At 41.6% G+C, this 14,828-nt stretch overlaps 1 protein-coding gene across 3 annotated transcripts in view; it reads left to right on the top strand.

Moving 5' to 3' along the window:
- The window catches only part of LOC124012846 (neuronal membrane glycoprotein M6-a-like), a 91,405-nt gene that overhangs the window by 17,705 nt on the left and 58,872 nt on the right, over nt 1-14,828 (top strand). Inside the window, exon 1 of one of the 3 annotated variants that reach the window (XM_046326845.1) lies at nt 13,848-14,133. The exons of 1 other annotated variant lie outside the window; for it this stretch is intronic. In XM_046326845.1, the coding sequence (XP_046182801.1) occupies nt 14,097-14,133 (37 nt within the window). In that variant the 5' untranslated portion in view covers nt 13,848-14,096. Of the gene's footprint in view, nt 1-13,847; nt 14,134-14,828 lie in introns of those variants that run through there. One more of the 3 variants, XM_046326842.1, reaches the window with a different exon arrangement.

Below are 14,828 nucleotides of genomic sequence, written 5' to 3'. Positions count from 1 at the left end.
TGGTTGATTAGGGGTGTGTCTAGTATAGGCATCTGCCTGAGGCGGTTCTCAATCAGAGCAGGTGATTCTTGTTGTCCTGATGGGGAACCAGCCTGGGTTTCCATTTCGTGGGTGATTGTTCCTGTCTCTGTGTAGTGTTCCCAGATAGGCATTGGTTTCACGTTCCGTTTGTTGTTTTTGTATTTATTAGTTACATGCATCGTTCCGTTTTTTCTTCTCAGTAACCACCAGTGGGGTTTTTTCGACAAACGAGGAAGTAGATGAGGGATGCTACTAAAATGCAAATTCCATGTTTTAATTATTTTGTTTGTTAGCATTTATAGTTATTGTGTTGTTTGTGTTAATTCATAAACCCTTTTGTAGTACCTGTTATACCCATACTGTAAATATGCATATAACTAATATGTCACTGCTTGCAGGGGAATGGAATCCAGCCACATATGGACAGACGCGTTCCATTGACAGCCATGACGGACCCTCCCTATGGCTCCTCCCACCAGCCTCCTCTGTGCCACTGTGAAGACTCAGTAGGAGACAATGAGTCTATCATGTGACATGGCTTTGCTTGTCTAAATAGTGCCTTTGCCCTCACAGGGTTCTGTCAGTCAGATATATGTTGCACTGCTTGTCTTAGTATTTCACAGACACATGTATTTCAGATTATGTTGATAAATCAGTGCCTTTTATTTTCATTTCACTGCATATACTGTAGTCAGATTATGTTGATAAATCAGTGCCTTTTCACAGTTCAGGTCAGATATATGTTGATAAATCAGGTGTGATATGCATACACTGGGTTGTTGTCATTGTCAGACACATATTCATTTCACTGGGGTTTTTGATAAATAGCCCTCACAGACACATATTCATTTCACTGGATAGTCAGGTTGATTCAGTGCCTTTGGGTGTGTCAGATATATGTTGATAAATAGGCTTGGACACATATTCATTTCACTGCATATACTGTAGTCAGATATATGTTGATAAATCAGTGCCTTTCTCACAGACACATATTCATTTCACTGCATATACTGTAGTCAGATATATGTTGATAAATCAGTGCCTTTGCCCTCACAGACACATATTCATTTCACTGCCTGCCTTTGCCCTCACAGACACATATTCATTTCACTGGTTGATTCAGTGTATATGTTTTTGCCCTCACAGACACATATTCATTTCACTGCATATAATGGGATATATGTTGATAAATTGCCTTTTCCTGTGCTCTGTGTCAGATATATGTAAATCAGTGCCTTTGCCCTCACCAGATTTCACTGCATGATATATGTTGATAAATGGTTTCACAGACACATATTCATTTCACCGTGTTCAGATATATGTTGATTTTTGCCCTCACAGACATATTATTTCAGCATATACTTTCAGATATATGTTGATAAATCAGTGCCTTTGTCCTCACAGACACATATTCATTTCACTGCATATACTGTTTTCTAGTCAGATATATGTTGAAAATCAGTGCCTTTGCCCTCACAGACACATATTCAACTGCCAGTCAGATATATGTTGATAAATCAGTGCCTTTGCCCTCACAGACACATATTCATTTCACTGACACATAGTTAATGTAGTCAGATATATGTTGATAAATCAGTGCCTTTGCCCTCACGACACATATTCATTTCACTGACATACTGTAGTCAGATAATGTTGATAAATCAGTGCCTTTGCCCTCCAGACACATATTCATTTACATATACTGTAGTCAGATGTTGATAAATCAGTGGGATTTCACTGCTATAATGTAGTCAAAATGATAAATCAGTGCCTTTGCCCTCACAGACACATATTCATTTACTGCATTACTGTAGTCAGATATTGTTGATAAATCAGTGCCTTTGCCCTCACAGACACATATTCATTTCACTGCATTACTGTAGTCAGATATATGTTGATAAATCAGTGCCTTTGCCCTCACAGACACATATTCATTTCACTGCATTAATGTAGTCAGATATATGTTGATAAATCAGTGCCTTTGCCCTCACAGACACATATTCATTTCACTGCATATTTAGTCAGATATATGTTGATAAATCACCTGCCCTCACAGACACATATTCATTTCCCATAGTCTGTAAATATCACAGACACATATAACTGCATATACTGTAGTCAGAATATGATAAATCACTGACACATATTCATTTACTGCAGTCAGGTTGAGGCTGCCCTCACAGACTGGAACTGCAGTCAGATTATGTTGATAAATCAGTCCTTTGCCCTCACAGACACATATTCATTTCACTGCATATAATGTAGTCAGATATATGTTGATAAATCAGTGCCTTTGCCCTCACAGACACATATTCATTTCACTGCATATACTGTAGTCAGATATATGTTGATAAATCAGTGCCTTTGCCCTCACAGACACATATTCATTTCACTGCATTCTGTAGTCAGATATATGTTGATAAATCAGTGCCTTTGCCCTCACAGACACATATTCATTTCACTGCCATGACAATGAGCCTCACAGACACATATTCCTCATATAATGTAGTCAGATATATGTTGATAAATCTCCTCCCACCAGCCTCTGCTCTGTGCAGATATATGTTGATAAATCAGTGCCTTTGCCCTCACAGACACATATTCATTTCACTGCATATAATGTAGTCATGTGATAAATCAGTAGCCTTTGCCCTCACAGACACATATTCCACTACTGCATTTAATGTAGTCATGTTGATAAATCAGTGCCTTTGCCCTCACAGACACATATTCATTTCACTGCATATACTGTAGTCAGATATATGTTGATAAATCAGTGCCTTTGCCCTCACAGACACATATTCATTTCACTGCATATACTGTAGTCAGATATATGTTGATAAATCAGTGCCTTTGCCCTCACAGACACATATTCATTTCACTGCATATACTGTAGTCAGATATATGTTGATAAATCAGTGCCTTTGCCCTCACAGACACATATTCATTTCACTGCATATACTGTAGTCAGATATACTGTAGCCTTTCAGATATCATGCATTGATAAATCAGTGCCTTTGCCCTCACAGACACATATTCATTTCACTGCATATACTGTAGTCAGATATATGTTGATAAATCAGTGCCTTTGCCCTCACAGACACATATTCATTTCACTGCATATACTGTAGTCAGATATATGTTGATAAATCAGTGCCTTTGCCCTCACAGACACATATTCATTTCACTGCATATAATGTAGTCAGATATATGTTGATAAATCAGTGCCTTTGCCCTCACAGACACATATTCATTTCACTGCATATACTGTAGTCAGATATATGTTGATAAATCAGTGCCTTTGCCCATATTCACACTGACAGTCATGATTCATTTCACAGACACATATTCATTTACTGCATATAGTCAGATATATGTTGATAAATCAGTGCCTTTGCCCTCACAGACACATATTCATTTCACTGCATATACTGTAGTCAGATATATGTTGATAAATCAGTGCCTTTGCCCTCACAGACACATATTCATTTCACTGCATATACTGTAGTCAGATATATGTTGATAAATCAGTGCCTTTGCCCTCACAGACACATATTCATTTCACTGCATATACTGTAGTCAGATATATGTTGATAAATCAGTGCCTTTGCCCTCACAGACACATATTCATTTCACTGCATATACTGTAGTCAGATATATGTTGATAAATCAGTGCCTTTGCCCTCACAGACACATATTCATTTCACTGCATATACTGTAGTCAGATATATGTTGATAAATCAGTGCCTTTGCCCTCACAGACACATATTCATTTCACTGCATATACTGTAGTCAGATATATGTTGATAAATCAGTGCCTTTGCCCTCACAGACACATATTCATTTCACTGCATATACTGTAGTCAGATATATGTTGATAAATCAGTGCCTTTGCCCTCCCTCACAGACACATATTCATTTCACTGCATATATACTGTAGTCAGATATATGTTGATAAATCAGTGCCTTTGCCCTCACAGACACATATTCATTTCACTGCATATACTGTAGTCAGATATATGTTGATAAATCAGTGCCTTTGCCCTCACAGACACATATTCATTTCACTGCATATACTGTAGTCAGATATATGTTGATAAATCAGTGCCTTTGCCCTCACAGACACATATTCATTTCACTGCATATACTGTAGTCAGATATATGTTGATAAATCAGTGCCTTTGCCCTCACAGACACATATTCATTTCACTGCATATAATGTAGTCAGATATATGTTGATAAATCAGTGCCTTTGCCCTCACAGACACATATTCATTTCACTGCATATACTGTAGTCAGATATATGTTGATAAATCAGTGCCTTTGCCCTCACAGACACATATTCATTTCACTGCATATAATGTAGTCAGATATATGTTGATAAATCAGTGCCTTTGCCCTCACAGACACATATTCATTTCACTGCATATACTGTAGTCAGATATATGTTGATAAATCAGTGCCTTTGCCCTCACAGACACATATTCATTTCACTGCATATACTGTAGTCAGATATATGTTGATAAATCAGTGCCTTTGCCCTCACAGACACATATTCATTTCACTGCATATACTGTAGTCAGATATATGTTGATAAATCAGTGCCTTGCCCTCACAGACACATATTCATTTCACTGCATATAATGTAGTCAGATATATGTTGATAAATCAGTGCCTTTGCCCTCACAGACACATATTCATTTCACTGCATATACTGTAGTCAGATATATGTTGATAAATCAGTGCCTTGGCCCTCACAGACACATATTCATTTCACTGCATATACTGTAGTCAGATATATGTTGATAAATCAGTGCCTTTGTTCACAGACACATATTCATTTCACTGCATATACTGTAGTCAGATATATGTTGATAAATCAGTGCCTTGGCCCTCACAGACACATATTCATTTCACTGCATATCACTGTAGTCAGATATATGTTGATAAATCAGTGCCTTTGCCCTCACAGACACATATTCATTTCACTGCATATACTGTAGTCAGATATATGTTGATAAATCAGTGCCTTTGCCCTCACAGACACATATTCATTTCACTGCATATACTGTAGTCAGATATATGTTGATAAATCAGTGCCTTTGCCCTCACAGACACATATTCATTTCACTGCATATACTGTAGTCAGATATATGTTGATAAATCAGTGCCTTTGCCCTCACAGACACATATTCATTTCACTGCATATACTGTAGTCAGATATATGTTGATAAATCAGTGCCTTTGCCCTCACAGACACATATTCATTTCACTGCATATACTGTAGTCAGATATATGTTGATAAATCAGTGCCTTTGCCCTCACAGACACATATTCATTTCACTGCATATACTGTAGTCAGATATATGTGGCGGCTCGAGCTGAGAAGTACAACCCGGCACTACTGGAGAAATCTTTCATCTGCCATCTTGAAAGTGAAATGAACAGCTCTCTGACTGACTTCTCTGTTAAAGAACAAGTTGCGATACTTCTGACTAAATGTCTTACTGAAAATCGTAGAGAATATGCTTTGTTTATTCATTCGGTGAGTTTCTTATGTTCACAGCTGGTTTTGAAGCATTGCCAGGATTTTCATCATATCAACCAAAGGTGTGTGTCTTAATATGTAAACATACACACTTCCGTGCTTGTGAATAGCTTGCAGATTTGTGTTAATAGCTTCCGCTCTCATGTAAACTAGCAACATTCAAGTTGTTCATTCGGTTTGCTGGACGTTCAAAATAAAATCCTCAGAGTGAAGATAGAAATGGAATGTCCAGAGCTGACTTGATTAGATACATTGCATTATGTTCTACGTAGACAGTCATTCCTGTTCTACACACAATATATTTTTTATCAGAACACTCCTAAACATTTCACCCCCCTGAACATGTTGCGAGCCTGTGTTTCCCCACACATAAACACATACACAGAATCTACCACCAGTTGTTTACAATGGAAATAGCTTGTGGAATCTAAAATGTCTGTCTCTCTCTGAGCCTGTGTTTTCTGTGGGGTGCTAGCTCTAGTCTGTGCACCACTCCAGCCTCTCTATAATGGATAGGCTACGCAGGTCGGCAGTCCCGATTCTGTCACTTCAACACTCCTCTGCTCCCAGCAATCCGTTTGAGCAATGAACCGCCTCTGCTAGGGGAATCCTATGGGGGCTTTTTCTCTCTCTCTCTCTCTCTCTCTCTCTCTCTCTCTCTCTCTCTCTCTCTCTCTCTCTGTCTCTGTCTCTGTCTCTGTCTCTGTCTCTCTCTCTCTCTCTGCTGCAATTGGAAGGGGAGTGCTTAGATGAAGACACATTCCTCTATGAAATGTTTAGATATATTAACTCTTGAATATGTCAGAGAGAAAGGGAGACATGTTTTTTGTAGCCTGTAATAGATTCAAGAAGGTGCATCAGTCTGGAAAGAGACGGCGTGATTGAAGTGGTGTGTCTAGGAGATAGGAAGTCGGTAGCAGTGCAAGCAGAGTGATACGCCCACAACAACCATCACACCACCTGGTTGCTTTCAGGATCAATACAAAGCATCCAAATATACTATTAGAGCTACACATACACACACACACGCATACACACACACACACACACACACACACGCACGCACGCACGCACGCACGCACACACACACACACACAAACAAAAGCCAGACAGATCCATAGCAACTGGGTGTGTTATCATGTTACCCACATGATCATATAGTGGACATAGATGACAGCAGATCCACATGTGGGGTCAAACTCCAGGTCTAATGTAGCCTGTCCTGGATTTCATAGAACCAAACTAGATGTTTATCTAAGCCTACTGTATATGTTCAGTCAGAGAGGCTGATGTAGGACATACAATGGTCTTCAAAGTGGTTGAACCTTTATTGTATGAAAACAAATACACAAAAGGGCTAAAATGAACACAGACACGTATGCACACACACATGCTCAGACACATACACACACACACACACGCACACACACACATGCTCAGACACATACACACACACACGCACACACACACATGCTCAGACACACACACACACACACACACACGCACACACACACATGCTCAGACACATACACACACACACACACGCACACGCACACGCACATGCTCAGACACATACACACAAACATCACTAAAGTACATAGTAACACATACACAACATGCTAAAGTACAGTAACATACATTCTCACAATTTATAGTCTAAAGTACATAGTAACATACATACTCACAACTATTAGTTCTAAAGTACATAGTAACATACATACTCACAAGTATTAGTCCTAAAGTACATAGTAACATACATACTCACAACTATTAGTCCTAAAGTACATAGTAACACATACACAAGTATTACACATAGCACACACACATTTATAGTCCTCAGTAACACATACATCACAACTATTAGTACAAAGCACACACGCACATGCTCAGTAACATACATACACAAGTATTAGTCCTAAAGTACACGCACACTCACAACATGCTCATAGTAACACATACACAACTATTAGTACACACGTAACATACATACTCACATGCTAAAGTACATAGTAACATACATACTCAACTATTAGTCCTAAAGTACATAGTAACATACATACTCACAACTATTAGTCCTAAAGTACATAGTAACATACATACTCACAAGTATTAGTCCTGAACACATAGTAACATACATACTCACAACTATTAGTCCTAAAGTACATAGTAACATACATACTCACAACTATTAGTACTAAAGTACATAGTAACATACATACTCACAACTATTAGTCCTAAAGTACATAGTAACATACATACTCACAACTATTAGTCCTAAAGTACATAGTAACATACATACTCACAACTATTAGTCCTAAAGTACATAGTAACATACATACTCACAACTATTAGTACTAAAGTACATAGTAACATACATACTCACAATTATTAGTCCTAAAGTACATTGTAAAATACATTCTCACAATTTATAGTACATAGTAACATACATACTCACAACTATTAGTCCTAAAGTACATAGTAACATACATACTCACAACTATTAGTCCTAAAGTACATAATAACATACATACTCATACATACTCACAACTATTAGTCCTAAAGTACATAGTAACATACATACTCACAATTATTAGTCCTAAAGTACATAGTAACATTCTACATTCTCATAGTAACATAATTTATTAGTCCTAAAGTACTATTAGTCCTAAAGTACATAGTAACATACATACTCACAACTATAGTCCTAAAGTACATAGTAACATACATACTCACAATTTATAGTCCTAAAGTACATAGTAACATACATACTCACAATTTATAGTCCTAAAGTACATAGTAACATACATACTCACAAGTATTAGTCCTAAAGTACATAGTAACATACATACTCACAATTATTTGTCCTAAAGTACATAGTAACATACATTCTCACAATTTATAGTCCTAAAGTACATAGTAACATACATACTCACAACTATTAGTCCTAAAGTACATAGTAACATACATACTCACAACTATTAGTTCTAAAGTACATAGTAACATACATACTCACAACTATTCAACTGTACATAGAAGTCTTCCACCCATGTTAGAGCCAATACAGTCTCTGCATAGTACTGTTTGTCAACCTTCTGTAGCCCTCATTTAAAACAACAATTATGCTGCTATTTAATAACCTAGGTCCTAGAGGTAAGCAATGTTCAATAATGTACAATTAACCAAATAACCATCTGTATGGCATATATTCAGAATGATTACATGACATATTCTAGGCTATCAGTATGTTGAGTCTGTGTCTTGGTTTCAGTAATGTGTCTCTGGAGAAAATGTCAACTTGTATGGTAGAGAAGATTTGATTGTTTTGTCGTTGGAACACTGTCTTGTTCAGAACTATACTGCTTGCTTACTTTTTTTGTATTTGACCTATTTTTGATACAGAAGCAGTAGTGTGGGCGGGCGTGCGTGCGTGCGGGCCTACCTCCAGACCTGTGGTATGAGTCATCCATCCTGGCCCTAGGTTCTCAGAAACTCAACCTCTCTGCCATTTTAGCCAATTACAGCTGTCTCTCAGGTTGTCATGCCGCAGCTCCCCATTGCCTGATTAGTATGCGCGAGATGCTGAGATTAGAGACATTAATAGCATAGTAATGGCCAGATAAGTGGCTGGTTCATAGCACAAGTATCAAAATAACTAAAAGTTCTGCACTGTGAGTGTCACAAAAAAATGTTTTTTCCATCTGTCGTTGTTCATTGGCGCAGTAGACCTACATTCCTGTCATTGAATTCTACACAAAAGCACATGGCTTACTTCCAGATCTGTAGTATCTGTAGTATCAGTATTTCATTCAGTATCTTTCTTCTATCGCTTATACGTCTAGGGTATGTGCCTTGTGCCTCTGGATGATCTGATTCAGTCCTGAGATCTTCTATCAGCAGTCAGCTGTCAGCCCAACCGTATCTGATTCAGTCCTGAGATCTTCTATCAGCTGTCAACCCAAGCCCAACCGTATCTGATTCAGTCCTGAGATCTTCTATCAGCTGTCAGCCCAACCGTATCTGATTCAGTCCTGAGATCTTCAGTCAGCTGTCAGCCCAACCGTATCTGATTCAGTCCTGAGATCTTCAGTCAGCAGTCAGCTGTCAGCCCAACCGTATTTGATTCAGTCCTGAGATCTTCAGTCAGCAGTCAGCTGTCAGCCCAACCGTATCTGATTCAGTCCTGAGATCTTCTATCAGCTGTCAACCCAAGCCCAACCGTATCTGATTCAGTCCTGAGATCTTCTATCAGCTGTCAGCCAAACCGTATCTGATTCAGTCCTGAGATCTTCAGTCAGCAGTCAGCTGTCAGCCCAACCGTATCTGATTCAGTCCTGAGATCTTCAGTCAGCAGTCAGCAGTCAGCCCAACCGTATCTGATTCAGTCCTGAGATCTTCAGTCAGCTGTCAGCCCAAGCCCAACCGTATCTGATTCAGTCCTGAGATCTTCTATCAGCTGTCAGCTGTCAATCTGATTCAGTCCTGAGATCTTCAGTCAGCAGTCAGCTGTCAGCCCAACCGTATCTGATTCAGTCCTGAGATCTTCAGTCAGCTGTCAACCCAACCGTATCTGATTCAGTCCTGAGATCTTCAGTCAGCTGTCAGCCCAACCGTATCTGATTCAGTCCTGAGATCTTCTATCAGCTGTCAACCCAAGCCCAACCGTATCTGATTCCACATCCACTCCGTATTCCTATCTACAGTGTCTTTCATCAACGTGAGCTCTACACTCCCCTCAGACCACACCTGATGCAGGGTCACTCCTCACTCCTCCTCTGCCCAGATAAACTCTGCTCTGGCACTACTTGCACACAATTATTATCAGCTGCGCTGCTTTTCTCTGGAGTCTGCGGCTCAATCTCAATTTGTCATTCTGTGATCCCTTGCATTATATCTCCTCTCTTCCTTCTCAATTGTATTGGAGGACTTTCTCCTCCAAAGCATTTGGAGAAGGAGGCGAGGAGAGACGATGCAAGGGAAGATGAATTGAGAAAGAGTCGTCTTTGCTCCTATCTAGTAGCCACGAAAGGCCCTCGCTTCTATAGCCGCTACATTGTTAATGACCTCGCTGACTGCAGCCAGTCATTCTCATCTCGGGCGGCGGCCGCCACATCACAACTCACCGCGGTCGCCAGGCGCGCAGCTCGTGCTGTCGTTGCTAGGCTGTTGTACCTGCGTGCAGAGCGACGCGCGCCATGGTTACCGCTGCCTCCGTTCAGTTCCTGCAGCCAGAGCAGAGTTGTGCTCAGGTCTCCCACTTGTCTTTACGTGGACGTGCCACTGCTGCTGACAGCATAGACCATGAACAGGATCAGATTCACACAGCAGTGAAAGACGCCTATGGTTCATTTCACCTGTGTGTGTTCTAATAATGACCTTGATTCATCATTTGCATTTTCATCATTTTTATCATCATGTGCCGTCGCCTTTAACGTGTTTCTTTGTCACCGTTCTATTGTCATCATTTAACGCCTATTGCTATTATTGATTGATTGAGAGATCATTGATTTGGCTGCAGGTCTTATCTCAATGTGCACGTGTGTGTGTGTGTGTGTGTGTGTGTGTGTGTGTGTGTGTGTGTGTGTGTGTGTGTGTGTGTGTGTGTGTGTGTGTGTGTGTGTGTGTGTGTGTGTGTGTGTGTGTGTGTGTGTGTGTGTGTGTGTGTGTGTGTGTGTACGAAGCAGTAACACGCAGTACTTAATTTTTGTGTCAATGCTAGAATGTATGTGTGTGTGTGTGTGTGTGTGTGTGTGTGTGTGTGTGTGTGTGTGTGTGTGTGTGTGTGTGTGTGTGTGTGTGTGTGTGTGTGTGTGTGTGTGTGTGTGTGTGTGTGTGTGTGTGTGTGTGTGTGTGTGTGTGTGTGTGTGTGTGTGTGTGTGTGTGTGTGTGTGTGTTGGCCAGAGCAGTGTGACTGATTAGTGCTGTGTCCAGCCCTGATTGTACTCGCCAACCATAACCAATCAGTGCCTCGTACAGACAGTAGCCCTCGGTAGTACTGGCTGAGGTGCTGGGGAACGAGGCAGAGTGGAGATACACAACTCAAATCGATCTAGGTGTAACCAGTGATCAATTGTTGTCATTTAACCTTTATAAAGGTTTGTCTCATTGAGATACAATCTTTTTTGCAAGAAGGACCTGTCTGATGACTAACCTTCTCTGAGACTAAAGCCTTTAGTTAGCAACAACAGAAAGATCTCATCAATACTTGGAGTCAAAGTATCGATATAATATTGTCCAAAATAATATGTAATTGTATCGATATTTTCCCCTATCACTAGTGTGTGTGTGTGTGAGAAAGGGGTTCCTCGAGAGCCATAGCACTGTACATCTTTTTTGTGTTTTTTTTAACCCCCTTTTTCTCCCCAATTTCATAGTATCCAATTATAAGTATTTACTGTCTTGTCTCATCGCTACAACTCCCGTACGGGCTCGGGAGAGACGAAGGTCGAGAGCCATGCGTCCTCCGAAACACAACCCAACCAAGCCACACTGCTTAACGCAGCGCGCATCCAACACGGAAGCCAGCCGCACCAATGTGTCGGAGGAAACAGGAGTCGCTAGTGCGCGATGAGACAAGGATATCCCTACCGGCCAAACACTCCCTAACCCGGACGATGCTTGGCCAATTGTGCGTCGCGGCCGGCTGCGACAGAGCCTGGGCTCGAACCCAGAGTCTCTGGTGGCACTGCGCCACCCGGTACGCCCCACATTGTATATCTTAGTGACAAAACACAGACATGCTTCCATCCAAGCCCAACACATCAATGAAAAAAGGCATTATTAAATATCAGAAGGTAAAAACATATATCCTCTTCCTTTCACTAGTCAGTGCAGCATAACTTAAGCCCAGGCTGACTGGCGGGCTCTTCCATTTACTCTAATAAACATCTATCCTCTACCTTTCACTAGTCAGTGCAGCATAACTTAAGCCCAGGCTGACTGGCGGGCTCTTCCATTTACTCTAATAAACATCTATCCTCTACCTTTCACTAGTCAGTGCAGCATAACTTAAGCCCAGGCTGACTGGCGGGCTCTTCCATTTACTCTAATAAACATCTATCCTCTACCTTTCACTAGCCGGTGCAGCATAACTTAAGCCCAGGCTGACTGGCGGGCTCTTCCATTTACTCTAATAAACATCTATCCTCTACCTTTCACTAGTCGGTGCACCATAACTTAAGCCCAGGCTGACTGGCGGGCTCTTCCATTTACTCTAATAAACATCTATCCTCTACCTTTCACTAGTCGGTGCAGCATAACTTAAGCCCAGGCTGACTGGCGGGCTCTTCCATTTACTCTAATAAACATCTATCCTCTACCTTTCACTAGTCAGTGCAGCATAACTTAAGCCCAGGCTGACTGGCGGGCTCTTCCATTTACTCTAATAAACATCTACCCTCTACCTTTCACTAGTCGGTGCAGCATAACTTAAGCCCAGGCTGACTGGCGGGCTCTTCCATTTACTCTAATAAACAGGGGTGTTTGGTGGGGGAGGAGGGTGAGAGGGAGAGTGGCTGTTGGGCTGGTTTACACCCCTCCATCTGCTCACAGTGTGCCATGCTGCTGCTGCTTCCACCATCCTGCTTCTAATACAAACCCTCAGTCCCTTGTTTTTATGGCTGAACACCTGCTTATGTCTTTCTCCTTGTAGCGAGCCCATCCCTCCTTTTCTGTCTTTCCAGTTCAGCAGTATTGTTCCCAATTTCCATTTAAAGAAACTCACAGGGAAGTCGAGTTTCTCCTTCCATTCCTCCTGGCATCAGTCTCTCCTTTACACCCCTTCCTCCAAAAACATATTGATGCTTAAGACATTTAAAGGGAAGAGGAGTTTGATCTTTCTCTCCCAGTCCAGTTATGTGCTTCCTGGTGTTGTGGTTTCTAGTCATGGACAGGAGGAATTGATCGTCTTCAGAAGGAATGAGACCAGGGGCTGCCGCGCTCTGAGAGAGAGAGATACGGGTGTGAGAGTCCGAGAGAGATGGAAGGGAGTGAGAGCTGAAAGAGAGGGAGGTGTGTGAGTTCCGGAGAGAGAAAGAGAGAGAGAGAGAGAGAGAGAGAGAGAGAGAGAGAGAGAGAGAGAGAGAGAGAGAGAGAGAGAGAGAGAGAGAGAGAGAGAGAGAGAGAGAGAGAGGAACGAGGGAGGGGTGTGAGTGCCGGAGAGAGAGAGAGAGAGAGAGAGAGAGAGAGAGAGAGAGAGAGAGAGAGAGAGAGAGAGAGAGAGAGAGAGAGAGAGAGAGAGAGAGAGAGAGAGGAACGAGGGAGGGGTGTGAGTGCCAGAGAGAGAAAGAGAGGAGCGAGGGAGGGGTGTGAGTGAGAGTCTGAGAGAGACGGCACAACACTGAGAGCGGACTTCCCTAAGAGCTGCTCACTGCTACAACGCCTCAACTCACAGCTAGGGGACAAAACACACCCCGACACACACTCACACTGTACACACACATAGCCGAGAGGAGGCTTTATACAGTTGTGACCGAGAGGCTTTGTGAAATTTCTGTGTATTGAAATCGAAGTGGACACAAACCCAGTCACAATGGAAGAGAATATGGAAGAAGGACAGAATTCAAAAGGTACGGTGTAAAATCTTGAAATAATATATAAATATCTCGGAGCTAATCCTTGTTTCCTTTGTGCGGCTGCTGCTGCAGCTGTATGTACTGTATGCCGATGTTACACAGTCTCTCCTTGACACAGACGTGTATTTGGATGCTGCCAAGCAGAGAATAAGCTACTGATGCAGACAAAGAAACACACGGATTGTAAATTACTTGAGTGTTTTTGGGAGATTTTTTTTCATTATTATTGATTGTCATCATCGTTCACTGGAATTGCGCTGGTTTTATTTTGATTTGAGCGATGCTGTTCTGAAAGGTGGAGGGAGGGGAGGATGGAGGGAGGGGAGGATGGATGGAGGGAGAGAGAGAGAAGGAGGCGGGTGCTTGGGTGTCCCTTGTTTGTTGAGTGGTGGATTGGAGGGGGGGGGGGGTCCATGGGAATTGTCTTGTCTTCTGCTTGAACGCTTGTCTTGACGGCAGAGAAGTGAATTGACTTCCCTCCATCCCTCCCTCCTTCTCTCACTCTCCCGATTTTCCCCGGGTATGGCAACAATGCAGCCATTACTTTGCTATCTAAGCTGAAATCAGCTCAAATCAGATTAGCGCGCCTGTCTGTCCTCCTGCCCCTTTGTCTCAGTAACAGTTGTTTGTTTAGTGGCGGGGTGCTTGGCTGCTGTACCATTCATCTCATTTAACGGCGCTGTGCTGGA

This window comes from Oncorhynchus gorbuscha, linkage group LG24 (genome assembly GCF_021184085.1).
Source record: "Oncorhynchus gorbuscha isolate QuinsamMale2020 ecotype Even-year linkage group LG24, OgorEven_v1.0, whole genome shotgun sequence".
NCBI lineage: Eukaryota > Metazoa > Chordata > Actinopteri > Salmoniformes > Salmonidae > Oncorhynchus > Oncorhynchus gorbuscha.
This window is presented reverse-complemented; position numbering and strand designations above follow the sequence as displayed.